The following is a 22,793-nucleotide window of genomic DNA, read 5'->3' as shown; positions in this document are numbered from 1 at the left end:
CCTGTCCTTAGTACATTGATACAAATCTTCAATATATGCCCATGTTTAGTCATTCTAATATTATTTAAATATAGTTGCACGACAGTATATTTTATAGTACAAATCTACCAGCGTTAGTTTCGCATATCAAATCTTAGTACTTCTACACACGTTAGTGAGATAAGATTTTGATATTTGACCACACAACCACACAAATTATAAAATGATACTCCTATTTACCCGAGGACAGTGGGATATTCAGATATTGACCAAGTAACTTCTGGTCTAGCCAAATAGATGATGTATGTGTTAGCTATACACATGATAGCTGAAGCTTGACTTTGGGAATTTGAAAACTAGAACAATAAACATGTAAAGGAGTTATTTTAAATCCATTGTTCAAACATGTAACATATATAATTTCTAAAATCTATCAACCTTTGTTTGCACAAGATAATGTTTTTGCTATTCTAAAGTTAATGCATAAATATTTTGTAAGTTTAAATAATAAGTCTGTAGAAACGATCTTTTTATTTAGTTTTGGAGTGGAATAATATTCATTTTTATCGATAAGCTGGCCATGCGTAATTCCATACAATTTTGCCAGAAAAATCCACATATATAACAAGCTCATGCGAAAGGGTTTTTGTTAAGATATGGTAAATTCTGCCAAATATACAAACGGAAACCAATCATTTAAACCTCCACAAGAAGAACAAGTCATACCACACATGCCTGCTTTACATCATATCATTGGTGCACTGTTATTATATATGTTTGAGCAAAGGATTTAAAATATCTTCATTTCCACACAACGTTGACTGGGTCATTACATCCTTTTCCATAGGTATGTTTAAGCATGTGAACAAATGTGGACAGTGCTTCTCACATACAATGTGGACTTGATTTAGTCTTTTAATTTGTGACTTAAACGTAGTCCCATACAATGTGGACTGGATTTAGTCTTTTTGGTACTTATTAATATCAGCACGCAAACATCAGAAGGATGTTCTTTCGACCAATTCTTGCAGCCAAATGGTTGTTGGGGCCAGACTGCTATTTATACATTCATACTATATCACGTGAACACAAAACCACAAGAACAAACTACTCAAAATCCAACATGGATTCGAGATCAGCTTTCTCTTCTATTTTGCTACTAGTTCTTCTACTAGTTTCCCCCTTTTTCACCAATGCATCAAGTAGAGTAAGATGCATGCTTTCCTCATTCAGGAAATGCAATATCGCCTAATTTTTTCCTCAGGAAAGTTACTGACATTGATTCTTGAAACCTTTTTACATCGAAATTTCAGCTCTACATCGTGTACATGGGGGAAAAGAAGCATGACGATCCGTTTGTGGTCACGGCATCGCACCATGACATGCTTGCTTCTGTTCTTGGGAGGTAGTAGTTCAAGTCCTATCTTCTTCTGAATCTTTACTGAGCGATAAAACTGGTTGCTCATGTTTAATTTTGTGGTTCTTGTCAATGTAACACAACAGTAAGGATGGAGCCATGAGGTCTATAGTGTACAGTTACAAACATGGGTTCTCTGGATTTGCAGCGATGCTCACAGAATCTCAAGCTGAAGAAATTGCAGGCAAGTAACAATTAACCCTACAATGGCATAAGCATGTTGTTTTAGTGTTACGATTTGTATGCATGACCATTAACGAACTAATTATGAATCCCTGATGCAGAATTACCTGAAGTCCTCAGCGTGAATCCTAACATTTACCATCAAGCACACACAACTCGAAGCTGGGATTTCCTAGGCCTGAACTATTACGAACAATCAGGCCTTCTAAAGAAAGCCAACTATGGTGAAGATGTCATAGTCGGTGTCATTGACTCAGGTTTAAAACTATAGTACGATATACTATTATGACCGACATCACTAGCATTAATTACAGTAATAATATGCAAATTTCCATTGGTTTAAGCTTTGATGGAATGCAACAGGTATATGGCCTGAATCAGAAAGCTTCAATGACAGTGGGTACAGCTCTGTACCGACCCGGTGGAAGGGCAAGTGCCAAACTGGCATGGCGTTCAATGCCACAAGTTGCAACAGAAAGATCATCGGTGCCCGGTGGTACTTAGGTGGCATTCAGGATGAGTCGCTGAAGGGTGAGTACTTGTCACCGAGGGACGCAAATGGCCACGGCACGCACACCGCCTCAACGATCGTTGGTGGGCAGGTGTGGAACGCGAGCCACAAGCGGGGCGGCTTGGCCGCTGGGTCGGCACACGGTGGGGCGCCGCGCGCACGGGTAGCAGTCTACAAGGCGTGCTGGGGCGCCGCCGGCGGTGGGATCTCTTGCAGCAACGCCGCGGTGCTCGCGGCCATCGACGACGCCATCAACGACGGCGTGGATGTGCTGTCCCTGTCGATAGGAGGCCCCGTCGAGTACCTCTCGTCGCGTCACGCCGTGGCGAGAGGGATCCCCGTCGTGTTCTCTGCTGGGAACGACGGCCCCACACCGCAGACGGTGGGGAGCACCTTGCCATGGGTCATCACGGTGGCTGCCAGCACGATTGATCGGACATTCCCAACCGTGATATCGCTCGGGAACAAAGAGAAGCTGGTGGTACGCACGTATATCCGAATTTTGATACCCATTGTCAACCTATTGTTTTTTGTCTCTTGACAATGAGTTGAAATGAATATTTAATCGATTTTGCTTACAGGGGCAATCTCTTTACTACAAAGCAACAGCGAAGAGCGGAAAATTTGAGATGCTCGTTGATGGAGGATTCAGGTAATTAAACGAGCGGTCAGCCGGTCACTTTATTAGTCAATAGTAAAAATATTCTATCAATTACATTGCTGAATGATCTAACCATCAGTTTCATCAAAAACTTTTGCTTGCAGCTGCGACAAGGAGACGCTGGCGTTGATCAATGTCACTGGCAAGATTGTGCTGTGCTCGGCGCCGTTGCAGGCGAAGTTAAATCCGCCTCGCCTGATGCTGCCTGCAATCATTGGCGATGTCGCTAACGCAGGCGCCGCGGGTCTCATCTTCGCTCAGTACACCGTCAACATTCTTGAAGATCTGGACGCCTGCAATGGCAGCATGCCCTGTGTACTCGTCGACTACGAGATCGCAAACAGAATCCGCTCTTACGTGGCCTCCACAAGGTGGGATTGAGCTCAATTAGCATTGACTGTCCAATTCCGAAAATCACGAATTTCATTTCCATGATCCATCGGGAAAGCATATGGTTAATTATATATGTGCTCTCAAAGAAGCTAGAGTTCTGTATATAATCCTATCCTCAGATGTTTCTTAACTTCTCTGATTTTCCAGGATGCCGGTGGTGGAGGTGTCTCCGGCTATGACCGTGGTCGGAAGTGGGGTGCTCTCACCGAGGGTGGCTGCATTCTCGTCGAGAGGACCGAGCACCTTGTTTCCCGGTATACTGAAGGTGACATGCTGATCTTGACATGCATTATTAAACAAGTGATACATTTACAACAATGAGAACTACATGGTCTTATATCACTAGTATTTGGTTGTGGCGATATGTCAATACTTAACTTGTTTCTGTCTGTTAAACAGCCTGACATTGCTGCACCGGGAGTCAGCATCCTGGCAGCCTTGGGTGACTCATACGAGTTCATGTCTGGGACATCCATGGCATGCCCGCACGTATCAGCGGTGGTGGCACTGCTCAAGATGGTTCACCCAGATTGGTCGCCTGCCATGATTAAGTCCGCCATCGTCACCACAGGTATGATCAAGTTTCTTTTGATCACCTCGATTGATTTGTTTCTAGAAACTCATCGCTTCCTGCTTAATTAGGTCTAACGGGTATACATCTCTGTTGATTATTGCAGCATCGGTGACTGACCGTTTTGGCATACCAATCCAAGCCGAGGGAGTGCCAAGGAAAGTGGCTGACCCATTCGACTTCGGTGGTGGCCACATTGAACCAGATAGAGCGGTTGACCCTGGTTTAGTCTATGATATAGATCCAAGAGAGTACGCTAAGTTCTACAACTGCAGTATCAACCCCAAGGATGAATGTGAGTCATACATGAGGCAACTTTACCAGCTCAACCTCCCATCCATCGTCGTACCAGATCTCAAGTACTCTGTCACGGTTTGGCGAACCATCATCAACGTCGGAGTGGCAGAAGCAACTTACCATGCAATGCTTGAGGCACCAGTCGGTATGACCATGTCTGTGGAACCTTCAGTGATCAAATTCACCAATGGCGGTAGTAGAAGTGTGACATTTAAGGTGACATTCACCACAAGACAGAGAGTGCAAGGTGGCTACATGTTTGGAAGTTTGACATGGCAAGATGGTAGCACACACTCTGTGAGAATTCCAATTGCGGTTCGTACCATAATCCAGGACTTTGTTGCAGATACTTCATAAACTTTTAGGGGGAGATAGTAAATATGTTAGTGCAAAGTTAGTTTGTTCATTTTTGTTTGAGAAAGTCAATGTGACCCATGTCAGGTGCAATATTAGAATTGTAAGACTGTAGTTCAAATTGGTTGTTGTATTTCTTTGTCCATGGTTATATGAGTATGGTGTCTTGTTTGAATAGGTAGTCCTGAATCATGGATGAAATTTTCTAAAGCTTTTGTAGACACACACATAATTCGAAAGCTTTTCGAACTGGTATCGCCTCAGGTTAGCCGCTCCTGCCACTACAAGAATCTATTTAATCTATGACGAAAAAAATTCGTCACGGATCAGCACAATCTATGACGTTTTTTAACCGTCATAAAACGCTTATGGGATAATACGCCCATTAATTATTTAACAGAGGCCCATTATTTTTTTTAGAACTGGCCCATTTTTAAATAGGCCCATTTCAGAACTGGCCCATTTTATCAACCAACTATCATATCAAAGCCCACTAAACAGTCCAATTAAATTTGAGCCCACCAAATTCAATCCAATTTCTCATACCATCTCAGATTCAAAACTAATAACATATACCATATTAGATTCAACTAATAACAGATACAATCAGGATACAACATAATTCAAACAATAGTTCATCTCAGATTCAACATAATAACAGGAAATCTGCAAATAGAAAACATATCTTTTAAATATTCAATGGAATCACTCCCTGCTTCTCATCCTCCACTCAGCAAATAGAGGATTGAATTACAGCAAGGCCTTCTTGTTGATGTGCAAATGGAATTTTTTGCTACAACTTATACATAGCTTCTTGAGATGTACTGCAAAAATACAATTTTAGTATCAATACTGGGAGTCAACAATATTAGTCCTCCCTCCTAAGATGAGCAGAAACAAACCAAGTTTCCACTAATTTTTGCACCTATAAAAAGGAAAATTAATCATCAAAGATCAAACCATTTAGTATGTGTCCAAATTGACCATCACACTATCCCACCGCCTATAGTTAATTAAGTAATTCAACCAACCATCAACTATAAAACACCTCCTAGAGTTTGTTTAGCATCAAATGCACATGCCACAGCATGCATGCATGTGTTGGCTAATTTTGCTATGAGATGTTTCAGAAACACTAAGAAACACAGAATTTTGAGACCCACAAACCTTTTTCCATCATATTGCCTCATGTTAAAAATACTACAATTGCTATCATCAAACAGAGAAGATTGCTATCATCATATTGTTCTAATATTTTTATAATGTGGAAGGTATTTCATATAACATAAGTAAAGCATTAAAAAAAACTTACAGTATTTGCATATAGAGAGCACATAAAGAGTATTATGGAACATTAGTAAAAAAAAACAAGAACAAAGAGCTTGCCTAGAAAATCCAGTGGAACCTCTCTCACATATCAGAACAACTAAAGTTTCTAAAGTTAGTCAGTAATAATACCTTAGTTTGCGAAGTGTGGAAAACACATCGCGAATTGAGAGTGGACGAGGAGGAGCAAATAACATTTGATTCTGGCGGCATTCTTGGGCAACATCGCCTACAAATTACACTATACATCCACTGTTAACACTACACAGGATCGTTTCAGCATAATTAACCAGTACATGAAGCTAAACAAGGCAGTTGGACCTGGCTGTAAGCCTGCCAAATGTTGCATGCATGCATCAAACTCCTATTTTGCTAAGACACAGCCTACACCATACAGTATTTTTTTCCCCACACCATGGACATCAACAATGCATTGTTACTTCTAACCTCCAAACTTACCAAGATCGCCGTACGTTTTGCACATCTCATGTATTTTAGATCTGTTGGGTCCTAATGCCTCCTCCAGAGCAGATACAACCAAACTCCCACCAATGTTTAGTTCCTAGCTTCATTAACAAATATGAGTTATTGTATTGATTGTGCCACACGACAAGGCATAACAGAAGGGTAAACCAAAATATTTATAATAGGACATGACACAGTTACTCATTAGAAAATAATGAGAGGAAGAAAGCCTTCCAAAGGAAAGGGCCAGCTAATTAAGAAAATTTCAACTTATGAAAAAAAAATCAACTTATCCTAATTGAAATGCAGCTTGAAAATTTCAGCCTGTTGGAACATAGTATCCTCACAGGGATTTTGTAGGACACCCACATCCATGTTCCTCCAGGAAGTCCCTTGTTTGAGCAGCAGCCTGGCCTCTGTTTAAACCCACCACCCACCAGGTTAACTAAGAACCCTCCCACAACCATCCCACAGGCTAAATTTGCACCATCATGCTACAGAAATATAATGATATAGCTCCGCTGTCCTCCTATGAAGACCATGTGATATACACATATTTGGCAAAGAGAGCACATACACAAGAAATAACTTAAATCAATCCCATGCAAAGTTTTGCAACATGGACATTAAATATGTGAAGGACTGAAGGCTCAGAATCAATCGTGATAACATATGATATTTGCCTCATGGATAGTTCATGTGGTTGCAGACCAAATTGTTGTCGTGATTAACTACAAAATGCAAGTGCTGATAAAATTGGTTGAATTACTGCACCGCCGCGGGCCCGCTGCCCGCACTACTACAAAAATCGTTTTTCTGTACGAGGGGGTCGATAGGTTCCATGCGGGCCGCTTGTGGCGGCGCCTGCAAAACCCTCCCCTCCTCGGGGGCGAGTCGATGAGCCGCATGCGAAGATCCATTATCGCATGCGGCTGCTTAAGACAGCCGCATGCGATAATAGGTTTATTTTCGCATGCGGCCGTCTTAAGGGGCCGCATGTATTAGGGCATGCGGCTCCTTAAGATGGCCGCATGCGAAAATAGGCCCATTATCGCATGCGGCTGTCCTAAGCAGCCGCATGCGATAATGGATCTTCGCATGCGGCTGGCTTAAGGGACCACATGCGATGATCGGCCATATATGCTCCTCCAGGCCCGAGCTTGACCATTTGAAAACGAAGCTCTCTTTCTCCTAAAGCAAGCACCAATTAGGGGGGAAGGTTTTCAACTCGAAATTTTTGCTTGAACTCTATACGAAAGGTGAAGAACTCTCTCTCCTCCTTCATTTGGCTCCATTTTTGTTATATTTCGTTGGTGGAAAGTGGAGTTTTTTTTAATATTTTGACAAGGTTTGTTCTAACTAGTTTTTGCAAAATCTAGCTTCAAAATATATGTTTTGATGGGCAAATTTTGCATGTAATCACTTGTACATACTAGTTACATGTATTGTTGTAATTTTTTTTTGGGAGACAAATGCATTTAAACTTTTATATGAAATACCTGCGGTCTATTTTTTTATCTGTAACTTTTTTGCCTTTATATAATTAGATGGATAGGTCGTCATGGATGTATGAGATGCGGAGAACGCAGCCGATATTTATTAAGGAAGCATCTAAATTTATTGATCAGGCTAAGGTGCATGCTTTGAGGGAGAATATGACAAAGATCTTTTGTCCGTGCCGTCATTGCAAGAATCAGAAATTGTTGGTAGATCCTGGTGAAATATTGGGTCACATAATGGAGTACGGATTCATCGCCAACTACAAGGTTTGGACCTATCACGGGGAATTCGCCAATCCGGAAGATGACGATGAAGAGTTAAGTTTCGAGATGAATGAGGCAGAGAATTTTATAATCGAAGACATGTCCCGTGAAAGAATGGATGTCGATGTTTCCACCAGTAGTGATGATTTCGATGGTGGTTTTGATTTAGAGGATATGCTATGCCATGTTGAACCAGAGGTGCTAGCGGGCAGGTCACGAGGATTGGAGAATTGGCAGGCATTAGAGAAGGCATCGAAGGATCTTCTTTACGATGAAACGAAGGGATGTGATAAGGATTTCACAGTCTTGCGTTTAGTGCTTGAACTTCTGAGATTAAAGGCTAAACATGGATGGTCGGATACAAGTTTTAATGATCTGATGAGTTTGTTGCGTGTGTTGCTTCCTAAGCCTAACTTTGTACCATCAAACACGTATCAAGCGAAGAAACTCATATGACCTTTATTTGTTGGTGTAGAAAAGATTCATGCTTGTAAGAATCACTGTATATTATAACGTAAAGAATATGCGGACTAGGAATGTTGCCCAACGTGTGGCACAAGTCGGTATAAAACGGGGAATGGGCCAGTAGATTCAGAGTGTACCGATCCAGATTCTGATAAGGGTAAGCGCAGAAAGATTCCCTCAATGGTGATGTGGTACCTACCAATTAAGGACCGCCTGAAGCGTCTGTACTCAAACCCGACTGATGCTGAGTTGATGAGATGGCCTCAAGAGAGCCGGAAGATAGATGGTATGATTCGACATCCCGCCGACGCTCGCCAGTGGAAGACATTTGATGCAAAACACCCAAAATTTGCTAAGGATCCAAGGAATGTAAGGTTTGTGTTGAGCACTGATGGAATGAACCCGTTTGGTGACTTAAGCAGCTCGCACAGCACATGGCCAGTCCTTCTCACAATGTATAATCTTCCAACATGGATATGTCAGAAACGAAAGTACATTCTTCTCATTATCCTCATACAAGGTCCAAACCAACCTGGAATCGACATAGATGTTTTCCTTGAGCCTTAGATGGAGGACATGGAGGAGCTTTGGAAAGAGGGGTTACGACTATGTTATGATTTTAAGCGGGAGCACTTCAATCTACGTGCGATCATATTCGTTACCATCAATGACCTACCTGCAAACTTTTCATTATCTGGGCAGATTAAAGGGAAGACTGGATGTCTGATATGTCTAGAGAAAACTTCGTACAAATACCTGACGTCGTCTTTGAAGACAGTGTACATGCGGCATCGACGGTTCCTACCACAAAGACATAGGTACCGTAAGATGGCTAGATTGTTCGATAATACAGTGGAGAATGACACTGCCCCAGCAGCAAGAGGTGGTACATACGTGTATGAGATAACGAAGAAGATTAAGGTTGTATATGGAAAGGGAAAGAAGAAGAAAGTAAAGAGGAAGAAAGTTGATGGTGACAACGGTACTGCGTCGCCTTTCAAGAAGCACTCAATTTTCTTCAAATACTTAGATTACTGAAAGGACCTAGAGATTCGACATGCAATTGATGTTATGCACCTCGAGAAGAACGTGTTTGATAGCACCATTGGCACATTGCTGGACATCCAGAGTAAAATGAAGTATGGATTGAAGTCACGTAACGACCTTGTAGATTTGGCCATACGACATGACCTTCACCCAGTAGTGCTGCCAAATGGGAAGACCGAGATTCCTCCTACTTGTTACTCGTTGACACTTGAAGAGAAAAAAGCCTTCTGTAAATGTTTACAAGGGGTTAGAGTGCCTACTGGTTTCGCATCGAATATCAGGAAGCTAGTATCAATGAAGGATTTGACCATTTCGGGATACAATGCGCATGACTGTCATAGGTTGCTAACGGTATTCCTACCAATTGCTATAAGGGCAGTCAAACCAGTCCATACAAAGGTGGTTATAACAAAGTTGTGCTACTTTTTCAATCGAATTTCACAGAAGGTATTTGATCCTCTAGAATTAGGTCCGCTTCAGACATTTTCCGTCGAGACTGTATGCTAGCTTGAGATGTATTTCCCACCATCATTTTTAGATATGATGAAGCATTTGATCGTTCACATCGTCCCACAGATTATTGAACTTGGTCCCTTATACTTACATCAGATGTGGGCCTATGAGCGTTACATGTCGATCCTCAAAGGCTATGTACGCAATCACGCTCACCCGGAAGGATCAATGATAGAGGGATACACAACTGAAGAGGCAGTCGAGTGTTGTATGGACTACATAAAGGATGCTAATGCCATTGGCATTCCTGTTCATCGACATGAAGGGAGATTGTCTGGAAGCGGTAATGTTGGTAGGAAGCAGTTCTTTGATAATGATTACAAAAAGGTGTCCGCGGCACATAACAGCGTTCTTCAACAGCTCGCTATCGTTGAGCCATTCATTGAGCGACACCTAGAAGAAATCAAAGCCTGCTTCCCAGGGCGGTCCAATGATTGGGTATCAAGAGAGCACAAGTGTATCTTTCCTCTGTGGTTCAAAGATCTAAACCTGCCAGTTGGTGATTCTGTGGAGGAACTTACTTTACAAAGACTGGCATGTGGGCCTTCAAGTATTGTCAATTCATGGCAAGGTTACGACATCAATAGATTTACCTTGAGTACGACTACGAAGGACATGAAAAGCACCGTACAAAACAGTGGGATCCGTGTCGAAGCGATTGACACGAGTGGAGAAAAGAGGTCGTATTATGGGACCATTCAGGAAATATGGGAACTGGACTATGGCCTAAACATCCAGATCCCTGTGCTCCGTTGTGAATGGGTTAAAGACACAACAGGGGTTTCCGTTGATAACTACGGGCTAACGATAGTCGATCACAGTAAAACAGGCCACAAGGATGATCCATGGGTTTTAGCAGAGCGTGTGGCTCAAGTGTTTTATGTGAAGGACCCTTCGGATGAAAGAAAAACTATTGTCATATCCGGAAAGCAACAGATCGTCGGCATCGACAACATCGAAGACCCCAAAGATTACAACCAGTTCGACGATATACCATTGTTTACTGATCTTCCTATGCGAATTAAGAAGGTTGAGAGAACAATCGATGAAGCGAATATGTCGTACGTTCGAGCAGATGGTGTTGCCAAGGTTATTAAGTCATAGTTATTTTGTAACCTTTAGTTCTCATTGTGTTCCAAATGTACGTGCATGAATTTAAGTCCCCCTTATATTGTAATCATTAGCATGTAACATTTGGTTACGAGTTTTGAGCAATTTTCATGAGTTTTCTTAGTGCCAAAAATATTTGGAATTTTTGTTGTACCGAAATATTGGAAAAAAATATATATGTACAGTTTATTTAGAGGAAAGAAAAAATATGAGTTTTTTTGGTTAAAAGATCTTTCCATGTGGGCGACTTAAGCCAGCCGGATGGAAATATCTTTTTCGTATGCGGCCGGCTTTACGGCCCGCACGGAAATATCTTTTTCGCATGCGGCTGGCTTAACATCCCGCATGGAAAGATAATTTTCGCATGCGGCCGGCTTAAGTCGCCCGCATGGAAAGATCATTTTTTGATCTTTCCATGCGGGCTCTTAAGCCGCCTGCATGCGATGATCTGCGCCTATATATCGGGAGAGCGGGTAGCCAAAATTTTCTAAGTCCCGGCGCCCGCGAAACCCTAGCCGCTAGGCTGCCAAAATTTTCTAAGTCGTCGTCGCCGTCGCCGTCGCCACCGCCAAGTTGTCCCCGCCACCGCCGGCTCCTCCCCGAAGTCGCCCCCCTCGCCCTCGCCGTCGCCGCCGCTAGGACCTCTCTACCCCCTCGCCGTCGCCATCGCCGCCGCCAAGTCGTCCCCGCCACCGCCGGCTCCTCCCCAAAGTCCCCCGCCCCTCGCCGTCGCCATCGCCGCCGCCAGGACCTCTACCCCCTCGCCGTCGCCGTCGCCGCCGCACGGACCTCTCCCCTGTCGCCGCCGCCAAGTCGTTGCCGCCGGCCACCAAGTCATCCCCGCCACCGCCGTCTCCTCCCCAAAGTCGCCCCCCTCGCCGTCGCCGTTGCCGCAGCCAGCACCTCTCCCCCCTCGCTTGTCGTCGCCGCCAAGTCCTTCCCGCCACCGCCGGCAATACCTCCTCCGGTCCAAAGTCCCCCGGTAACATTTACTTTAAAAAAAAGAAATGTGAAATGTGCAATTGTGGATTGTGGATTGTTTAATTGTGGATCGTGGATTGTGATATGTGCAATTGTGGATTGTTTAATTTTGAGAATGTTTAATTGTGGATTGTTAAATTGGGACTTATGTTAAATGGAGATTTATGTTTAGTTGGGAGTGATGTTAAATTGGGACCTATGTTAAATTGTGACTTATGTTTAAATTGAGACTTATGTTAAATTGGGATTTATGTCAAATTGGGACTTATGTTAAATTGGGACCTATGTTAAATGGAGATTTATGTTTAATTGGGACTGATGTTAAATTTGAACCTATGTTAAATTGTATGCGATGTTAGATTGAGACTTCTGTTAAATTGGGATTTATGTCAAATTGGGACTTATGTTAAATTGAGATTTATGTATAATTGGGACCTCTCGTTAAATTGGGACTTATGTTAAATTGGGACTTATATTAAATTGAGAATTATGTTAAATTGGGACTTATGTGAAATTAAGTTAAATTGGGGCTTATGTGAAATTAAGTTAAATTGGGACTTATGTTAAATTGGGACTTATGTTAAATTGAGAATTATGTTAAATTGGGACTTATGTGAAATTAAGTTAAATTGGGACCTATGTTAAATTGAGATTTATGTATAATTGGGACTTATGTTAAATTGAGATTTATGTATAATTGGGACTTATGTTAAATTGGGACTTATGTTAAATTGGGACTTATGTCAAATTGAGAGTTATGTGAAATTAAGTTAAATTGGGACTTATGTCAAATTTTTTTACGTCAAGTTGGAAGATGTCGAACGATAAGGTTCCATCGAACGCACCAATAGCGCCTCAAGAAGGTAACGCTCCTAAAAAATCCGATAGCAGCAAGCAGCCAGACTCTTCAAGTGAAGAACGTGGCGCACACCAAGTGACCCGTTTCCAATGGAAATAACACAAGTCGCCCCTCGCAATGATGATCCGGACTACATACCTATGGAACAGGCCGTAAGTGCTGAAAATCGTTAGCCATGTATTATTTCCTAACTATGATGTGACATGAACCTAATGGTGTACAGAGTTACCTATTCTGTGCAGATGGTAGTCCGACGCCGCTCGAAACGTAAAGCCGGGAGGAATAGGAGAGAGGAAGAAGTTGAGATGGACACCGCTACGTCTGCACCTGAACGTATGGAGACATCTACAAGTGCAGGCGGGAGTGGGAAAAAAAGACGTGGTGAGAGAAGCAAGAATAAATTATCCAAGGAAACTTACAACGTGATAGCTCTCGATTAGGATGGGAAGCCCGTCGAGCCACCGATAGTGCGGTCCAAGTTTAGCAACGCCTGTGGCACTCTAGTCAGGACGCATTGTCCCATTAATGTCAAGTTGTGGGAAATGGTGGACGACAACATCAAGACACTTCTCTGGAATGAGTTGTAGAAGTATTTTGTGTTCCCTCCTGGATCAGAGGTCAGGGGGAGAGATTACGCACTTAAAAAGATGGGAGATCGGTGGCGACAGTGGAAGTCCGATCTAAATCGGGATTATGTTCAGAAGAATCTCCCACCGTTTACGGATTATGGACATATATCGCAGGCTGACTGGGATACGTTTGTTGCGGATCATACAACAGCTGAAGCATTGGCTTTGAGGAAAAAAATGTCCGAGCTCACGAAGAAAAACAGATATCCCCATAGATTGGGGTCGAGCGGATACGCTGGTCACGTCGATCAATGGCGGGAGATCGAGCAAATATTTGCCGCGGCCGGCAAACCCCTGCTGGTAGACCCCATGGTTGAACGTAGCAAGAACTGGGTTTGAGCGCGCAACACAGGTCAAGTCTCGGATGAGGGAGACATACTATTCGAGACTCCAGACATAGAAGAAGTGACTACTAATTTGCAGCAGATAGTCGAGAAAGAAAGATCAGGACAGTTCGTCCCACGGAGGGAGCGAGACCAGCTTACTGCGGCATTGGGGACCGCCGAACACTCTGGACGTGTAAGGGGTTTGTCCTCAAAGATGAGTTGGAAGGTAGGGTTTCCACAAGACGCACCAAGTTATAAGAAGAGAGACAAATACAAAGAACAACTTTCAGACAAAATCTATGCGCAAGTGAAGGAACACTTCTACTCGTTGGCAGCTGAAAACCCGACAGCCTTTCCAAGGTTATTCCCTGATGGCCAGCAACCCACACAATCCACACAGCAAACAACTAATGTACCCAGCAGTGTAGGCTCAGTGCAGACAACTCCCTTCCCTGTGGATAGTATAACTGGACCAACTCCGTGTAGTCTCGTCGTACCAATCGGCCGCGCTGGAAAGACTAAGGAGGTTGCAACGAGTTTAGCGATACCCGGACATCAATTCCACAACACGGCAATCCCTGAGGATTACGCAAGGGTACAGGTCGCCAAGGTCCATAGCGACCACGTTTCCTTGGAACTAGACATACCTGCACCTGAGGGGATTGAACTTCTCGGTGATGCAGTGAATCAATTTATCTTGTGGCACCGCAGAGACATAATCCTGACCGCGGCCGTTCCAGCAGCAGGATCTTCAACTCCATCCTCATCGCAAGCAAGGACAGCTGCCGCTCCTGCACCACCGTCGCCTCCTGAACCACCGTCACCTCGATATCCGTCGTCACCACCACCGCTTAGGTCACCACCTCGCCAACCTACACCACCACCCTCCCCTTCTCAACAGCCGCCTCTCTCGGCCCCGCAACCAGTTCAAGCCTCTCCCACCTCCCCAGCTAAACAGCATGCTCCCCCGGCTCCGCCCTCAGTTCAAACCTCTCCACCTACACCCCAATCTGCTCTGGTAGAACAAGTGCACATACCAGATGGTACTACATCTGAACCGAAGTCTAATCCTTTGGAACCTCGTCGTATAATTCCAAAGTTGATATCGACATACGACCCAAAGGAGATTGACAAGGATAAGGAGAAGTTCATGTTTTCAACTTTTAGGAATTCTGAGAAGAGAAAAGAACTTGCTCACGTCTTGTCAGACTCCCAGAAGTCAGTACTAGCGGCCCAAGATGAAGTGCAATCCTGGTTGTCTGCCGATGTGCCTGAAACTTATGAGTATGGCAAGCCATTCTTGCCAACTTATCTTATGAACAAGCTACCACGGGAAATGAGGGTAATGCACGAATGGTATATGAAGGCATCTAGGAAAGGTCTCAGTTTCATAAGCGTCGCCGTCCCGGAAGGCGCTTTCATGAGTGGTCCTAATGGGATATTTTTTATCTCTTTCCGAGACCTTTACGCCCTCTACAGGCTAGATAAAATGGACGTTAATCTCGTTGCGGCGTTCTGTCTGTAAGTCTGAACTCTTTATTACATGTTACACGTATCATTCCAAACAAATAAACCAAATCTCATTTCTTCTTTATTCATTGTACAGTATGCAATTCCACGAAGCTGATAGAACTGGAGCAAAGGTTGGATATGTCGATGCAACAAGAATATGCAAAACACAACACACCGTAGAGCTAAGAGAGGACTGTGAGCAATTGGTTGGCAAGACCCCTGAAGAAGAGGAAGAATATGTGAAGACATTGCACAAGAGGAAGAAGCTAGAAGTAGCAACATACTTGGCAATAGCAATGTTGGCGCACGCCGACAAAGATGTCTTAATGGTCCCCTACCAGTTCATGTAAGCTTTCTCTTCTTTTTGTTTAATTAATTTATCTTCTTCGGAATTTTCTGTCTCCAATAAGCCTATCTTATATGCAGAGACCACTACATATTATTCCTTGTAGATCCGAAAGACCAATTGATCATATCATTGGACCCCGCACACTATTACAAGGAGACATTTATGGAATTCCTCACTATTTTGAATTTGTAAGTGATAAACATTTCATTACTATAAATTGTTTAGGTCGATCACCAGTCTTCTAACTACTAATAAAATAATTGTTTCCTTCAAACAGAGCACACAAGTACTACCGCAAAAGAGGTGGACCAGTACATATTCCATCCCAGAAGCAGTTATCCGTCAGGACTGGTTGGCCGGTACTATCAAATCTATACCAATACAACTAATTATCGAACAGTACATATATACTAAATATATCTACGGGGATCGGTCCCCATAATTATATCGCAGTGCTACAAACAACCACCAGGAACCAACTTGTGTGGTTATTACGTGTGCGAGATGCTCAGAGTAAATGGGAGGTACAAAACAACCAGTTACCGAGTAAGTCATCGAACTCTTCTCTACAAAGAAACCCATCTCGCACACACTTCTCACTGAGTACCATTTTATTTTCCTTTCTGTGCGCAGATCCCCGAAATCCCATATATTGCACAACAATTCAACGACACTACTATCTTGAACGTGGCCACTGACCTCTGCCGATTCATCCGTCGCGATGTCTGCAACGCAAGAGGTCTCTTCTACGACAACCAGAGTGAACTCGCAATGGACGACAAATTTAAACCTCTCAGAGAGTGGGAGAAAGAACATATGCAATGACATGTACACTACTTATACATATGATAAAAAAACTGTGGCACTTGTATTATATATTTCGTATGTAAATTACGATTGAATTAATGGTTATGTATTACATGTTTGTTACTGTGGCACTTGTCTTATCTCATATGCTTACTATTCTGAAATACGATAATAAATCCCTCAATAATTTAATATTAATTACGAGACACATCTCACCAAAAGGCTAGAATAAATATTATTTGAGCTATTCGGAAACTGAATTTCGCATGCGGTCTACTTAAGACGCCCGCATGCGAAAATAGATCTTCGCATGTGGCTTTGTTAGGTCGACCGCATGGGAAAATATATCTTCGCATGCGGCTTCATAGATGGACCGCATGCGAAGATCTATTTTCGCATGCGGCCGTCTTAAGTGACCGCATGCGAAGATCGATCTTCGCATGCGGCTGACTGCCGCATGCGCAAATGGTGATCTTTGCAGACCGTTTTGCGCATGCAGGCCGGCCAACCACATGTGAAGATCGATTCCGCCCGTATGCAAAAACGCATTCTGTAGTAGTGCCGGCCGCCACGAGGACGCGCCGCACCGACCTAGCCTCAAGCACGAGGAACGGACGAAGGTGTAGGCGACGCATCGGTGGTCGAGGGCGGCGAGGAGGCCGCGAGGACAAGGGCCGCGAGGATAGGGCGGCGAGGCGGCGACGAAGGGACCGGAACTGGCCCGTCGCCTCCTCGTCGTCGTCGGCGGTGGTGGTGAGGAGGAGATGGCGGTGGCGCCACCGCCCAAGGTCGCCGAGGTCGCCGCCCACTCTTCCCCGAGGACGCCGCCGGATCCGGGCGGGACGAGGCCCGCCGCCGCCGGATCCGAGCGAGATGAGGCCCGTCACCTCTGGATCCGGGCGAGACGAAGCCCGCCGCCGCCGGATCGGGCCTGTCCCCTTCTCGTCATCGTCGGCGGCGGCGGCGGCGGTGAGGAGGAGATGGCGGTGGCGTCGCCGCACGAGGTCGCCGCCCACTCCTCGCCCGAGGTCGCCGCCCCCGCCGCCGCTAGCTCTAGGCCGAGCCGCCCCCGCCACCGCCAGCTCCAGGCCGGAGCCGTGCCACCGCCGCCCGAGGAGGAGTGAAGAGGAGAGAAAGAGAGTTAAGGAAAGAAAGAGAGAGTGAGGAGAGAGGATAGAAAGAGAGAGAGAGAGAGAGTGAATGGAGGTAAAAATATCTGGATAGGGGAGTGAGAAGAGGAGATGAAAAAATTTGAAGGGAGGAGGAGGGAAAAAAAATTAATTTTAAAATATTAAAACTTCGAATCAAAATTTATGGTATTAAATGAACTCGTACGAAAAAGTTGTAAAAAACAAAGTTGTAGAACTTGTTGAGATCTACCATTTTTCTTTTGGTCATTTCTCCATCCGAGTTTGATTGAACTATATAAAATTTGAATCTTAAAATGTAAAAAATTCAAATAATATTTTGAAGCAATAAATGATTTCCAATGGAAAAGTCATCAACAAAAAGGTATAATTCATCAAGATCTACAACTTTAGTATTGGTCATTTTTTCTATATGACTTTGTTTGAACAGTTCGAATTTGAATTTCAAATTATGACAACTTCAAATAACATTTTCAAATACTAAATGATTTCAACTGAAAAATTCATCAATTTTAAAGTTGTACAACTCATCAAGGTCTATAACTTTTATTTGGGTCATTTTTTCATCCGGTAAAGCGACTTGTAACATTGTTCACAAAATGTACATATATAGTTCGTAGATTATTAGAGAGATATGTATATTTTGTGAACAATGTTACATATCACTTTGTCGGATGAAGAAAGCGACTTGTAACATTGTTCACAAAATATACATATCTCTCTAATAATCTACGAACTATATATCTACATTTTGTGAACAATGTTACAAGTCGCTTTGTCGGATGAAGAAATGACCCAAATAAAAGTTATAGATCTTGATGAGTTAAACAACTTTGATGTTGATGACTTTTTCAGTTGAAATCATTTATTCTTTGAAAATGTTACTTGAAGTTGTCATAATTTGAAATTCAAATTCTAATTATTGAAATAAAGTCATATAGAAAAATGACTAAAACAAAAGTTGTAGATATTGATAAGTTATACAACTTTGTTGTTGATGACTTTTTCAGTTGAAATTATTTAGTATTTAAAAATGTTATTTGAATTTGTCATAATTTGAAATTCAAATTTTATATAGGTCAATCAAACTTAGATGGTGAAATAACCAAAATAAAATAGGTAGATCTCAATAAGTTGTACAACTTTGTTTTAGACAACTTTTTCACATAAGTTCATTTAGTATGATAAAATTTGATTCAAAGGTTTAATATTTTGAAATTAATTGAAAGAAGGGAGGTAAAATGGACTTCTCAGTGTGAGAGGAGCTAAAGGCCTGTTACGGGCCAGCCCTTTTGCTCATCCCTCGCCGAGAAGTCCATTCTGCTTCCCTCCTTTCAATTAATTTCAAAATATTAAACCTTCGAATCGAATTTTATCTTACTAAATGAACTTATGTGAAATAGTTGTCAAAAACAAAGTTGTATAACTTATTGAGATCTACCAATTTTATTTTGGTTATTTCTCCATATGAGTTTAATTGACCTATGTAAAATTTGATTTTCAAATTATGACAACTGCAAACAATATTTTCAAATACTAAACGATTTCAACTGAAAAAGTCATCAACAACAAAAGTGTATAAAACATCAATATCTACAACTTTTGTTTTGATCATTTTGCTATATGACTCTGTTTCAATAATTTGAATTTGAATTTCAAATTATGACAAGTTTAAACAACATTTCCAAATACTAAATGACTTCAACTGAAAAAGTCATCAACAACAAAGTTATATAAATCATCAATATCTACAACTTTTGTTTTGGTCATTTTGCTATATGACTCGGTTTCAATAATTTGAATTCGAATTTCAAATTATAACAACTTCAAACAGCATTTTCAAATATTAAATGATTTCAACTGAAAAAAGTCATCAATTTCAAAGTTGTATAACTCATCAAGGTCTATAACTTTTATTTGGGTCTTTTCTTCATCCGGCAAAGCGACATGTAACATTGTTCATGAATGTTGCTCAAAAGGTAATTAGTCCCACTCAAATAGCTTTCATTCCTGGGAGGTACATCATGGAAGGAGTGGTTATTTTACATGCGACGTTGCATGAATTACATCGTAAAGATAAAAGCGGTGTAATCTTTAAGATTGATTTTGAAAAAGCTTATGACAAAATTAAATGGTCTTTTGTACAACAAACGTTGAGAATGAAGGGCTTCTCTCCTAAATGGTGTGAGTGGATAGCTTCTTTTATTCAAGGTGGTCGTGTTGGTATAAAAGTAAATGATCAAATTGGAAACAATTTTCAAACTTTCAAAGGCCTTAGGCAAGGGGATTTATTAATTAAGAGGGCTAAAGAGGTGGGACTCTTGAATGGGGTAGTTCCTCACCTTGTTAATGATGGTTTGTCTATTTTACAATATGCTGATGATACCATCATTTTTTTGGAGCATGACTTGCAACAGGCAAATAATCTGAAATTGATCTTATCTGTATTTGAAAAATTATCTGTCTTAAAAATAAATTTTCACAAGAGTGAATTATTTTGTTTTGGTTAGGCAAAGGAGTGTTATGATCAATATTCTAATATCTTGGGTTGTAAATTAGGTTCTTTTCCTGTTAAATATCTAGGTATTCCAATGCACTTTACAAAGCTTTCTAATAAAGACTGGAAAGTTATTGAAGAAAGAATTGAGAAAAAGCTTAGTAGTTGGAAAGGCAAGCATGTGTCTATTGGAGGTAGATTAGTTTTGATTAATTCGGTACTTTCGAGTTTAGCTATGTTTATGATTTCTTTTTTTGAGATACCGAAAGGGGTTCTTCAAAAAATTGATTATCATAGATCACGTTTCTTTTGGCAAGGGGATGACCATAAGAAAAAGTATAGGCTCACTAAGTGAGATATTATTTGCCAACCAAAAGATCAGGGAAGCCTTGGGATACATAATTTGGAGATACAGAATAAATATCTTTTAAGTAAATGGTTGTTTAAGTTTATTAATGAGGAAGGGGTTTGGCAAGACTTATTGAAGAGAAAGTATCTTTATAATAAGTCTATAACCTAAGTTGACAAGAAACAAGGGGAATCCAATTTTTGGTCTGGACTTATGAAAGTCAAGAATACTTTCCTTAATATGGGTTCTTGGATAGTGAACGATGGGAAACAAATAAGATTTTGGGAAGATAAATGGCTAGGCAACATGGCCTTTAAGGATAAATATCCGTCTTTATATGCTATTGTCCGAAGGAAATCATCTTCAATTGCAACTGTTATGAGATCTGTACCGCTTAATGTTTCTTTCAGAAGAGCTTTAGTTGGTCAGAATCTTGTTCATTGGCATGAGTTGTGTGCTTCTATTGTACATATCCAGTTGAATGATTCTTCAGATAGCTTTAGGTGTAATTATCATCAGAATGGTGGGTTCTCGGTAAGGTCAATGTACCTAGCTTTAATTAATAATGGTTATATTGAGAGGAATAAGTGTATTTGCAAGCTTAAGATGCCACTTAAGATTAAGATCTTTATGTGGTACTTGCTTAAAGGGGTTGTGTTAACCAAGGATAACTTGGCAAGGCAAAATTGGAATGGTAGTTTGAGGTGTAGTTTTTGTATGAACAATGAATCAATTCAACATCTCTTTATGGATTGTCATTATGAGAAGTTCATATGGAGAGCAGTTCAGTTCTTTTTTGGCTTTAACCTTCCTACTAGTATATCTCATATTTTTGATGGGTGGCTTTTGGGGGTTGATAAGAAAAAGAGTAAACTGATACTTGTTGGAGCTTCAGCCATTTGTTGGGCTCTATGGTTGAGTAGAAACAATATGCTTTTTGATAAATCACCTTCAATATCCTATATGCAGGTAACTTTCAGGGCAACCCATTGGCTCCGGTTTTGGGCATAACTACAAAGGTGTGATGAAGATGGAGAGTTTCTCAAAGTTGCATGTTGCAAGTTGGAGACCACAGTTATGCAACTTTTTGTCAATTATAGTTGGAGATTCACAAATAGGCTAGAATAAATGTGTTCTCCTTATCTTAGTTTAGGTCCTTTCTTTTCCTGCTTGGTGTATTCTACTTGTTCTGAACTACACTCTTTTTTGGAGTGAAACTTTGTAATAATTGGCTGTAGCTCTTTTTGACCAAAGGCCGGGATATTATATTCCATTATCTAAAAAAATAGTTTATAAACAATATAAGAGATATGTACATTTTGTGAAAAATGTTACAAATCACTTTGTCGGATGAAGAAATGACCCAAATAAAAGTTATAGACCTTGATGAGTTATACAACTTTGATATTGATGACTTCTTCAGTTGAAATCATTTAGTGTTTGAAAATGTTGTTTGAAGTTGTCATAATTTGAAATTCAAATTCAAATTATTGAAACAAAGTCATTTTGAAAAATGATTAAAACAAAAGATGTAGATATTGATGAGTTATACAACTTTATTGTTGATGACTTTTTCAGTTGAAATCATTTAGTATTTAAAAATGTTATTTGAATTTGTCATAATTTGAAATTCAAATTTTATATAGGTCAATCAAACTTAGATGGTGAAATAACCAAAATAAAATAGGTAGATCTCAATAAGTTGTACAACTTTGTTTTAGGCAAATTTTTCACATAAGTTCATTTAGTATAATAAAATTTGATTTGAAGGTTTAATATTTTGAAATTAATTGAAAGGAGGGAGGTAAAATGGACTTCTCGGTGAGGGAGGAGCAAAAGGCCTGTTACGGGCCAGCCCTTTTGCTCATCCCTCGCCGAGAAGTCCATTCTGCCTCCCTCCTTTCAATTAATTTCAAAAATATTAAACCTTCGAATCGAATTTTATCTTACTAAATGAACTTACGTGAAAAAGTTGTTAAAAACAATGTTGTATAACTTATTGAGATCTACCAATTTTATTTTGGTTCTTTCTCCATATGAGTTTAATTGACCTATACAAAATTTGATTTTCAAATTATGACAAATGCAAACAACATTTTCAAATACTAAATGATTTCAACTGAAAAAGTCATGAACAAGAAAAGTGTATAAATCATCAATATCTACAACTTTTGTTTTGATCATTTTGATATATGACACTGTTTTAATAATTTGAATTTGAATTTCAAATTATGACAAGTTCAAACAACATTTCCAAATACTAAATGACTTCAACTGAAAA

The 22,793-nt window shown here is 41.1% G+C and overlaps 1 protein-coding gene across 1 annotated transcript; it reads left to right on the top strand.

Annotated features, from left to right (window-relative positions):
• Positions 1–1,089: 1,089 nt before the first annotated feature.
• LOC127763736 (subtilisin-like protease SBT3.8) lies at positions 1,090–4,526 on the top strand. The gene is made up of 10 exons (XM_052288528.1): positions 1,090–1,186; positions 1,293–1,384; positions 1,483–1,580; positions 1,681–1,836; positions 1,943–2,571; positions 2,672–2,742; positions 2,856–3,122; positions 3,292–3,409; positions 3,544–3,715; positions 3,822–4,526. The coding sequence occupies exons 1-10, from the start codon at positions 1,103–1,105 to the stop codon at positions 4,367–4,369; spliced, it is 2,235 nt and encodes a 744-aa protein (XP_052144488.1). The 5' UTR covers positions 1,090–1,102; the 3' UTR covers positions 4,370–4,526.
• The last annotated feature ends 18,267 nt before the right edge of the window (positions 4,527–22,793 follow it).

Source organism: Oryza glaberrima, chromosome 2 (genome assembly GCF_000147395.1).
Source record: "Oryza glaberrima chromosome 2, OglaRS2, whole genome shotgun sequence".
In the NCBI taxonomy this organism is placed as follows: Eukaryota; Viridiplantae; Streptophyta; class Magnoliopsida; order Poales; family Poaceae; genus Oryza; species Oryza glaberrima.
Note: the sequence above shows the minus strand (reverse complement) of the source record. Positions and strands in the feature narration are given on the sequence as shown.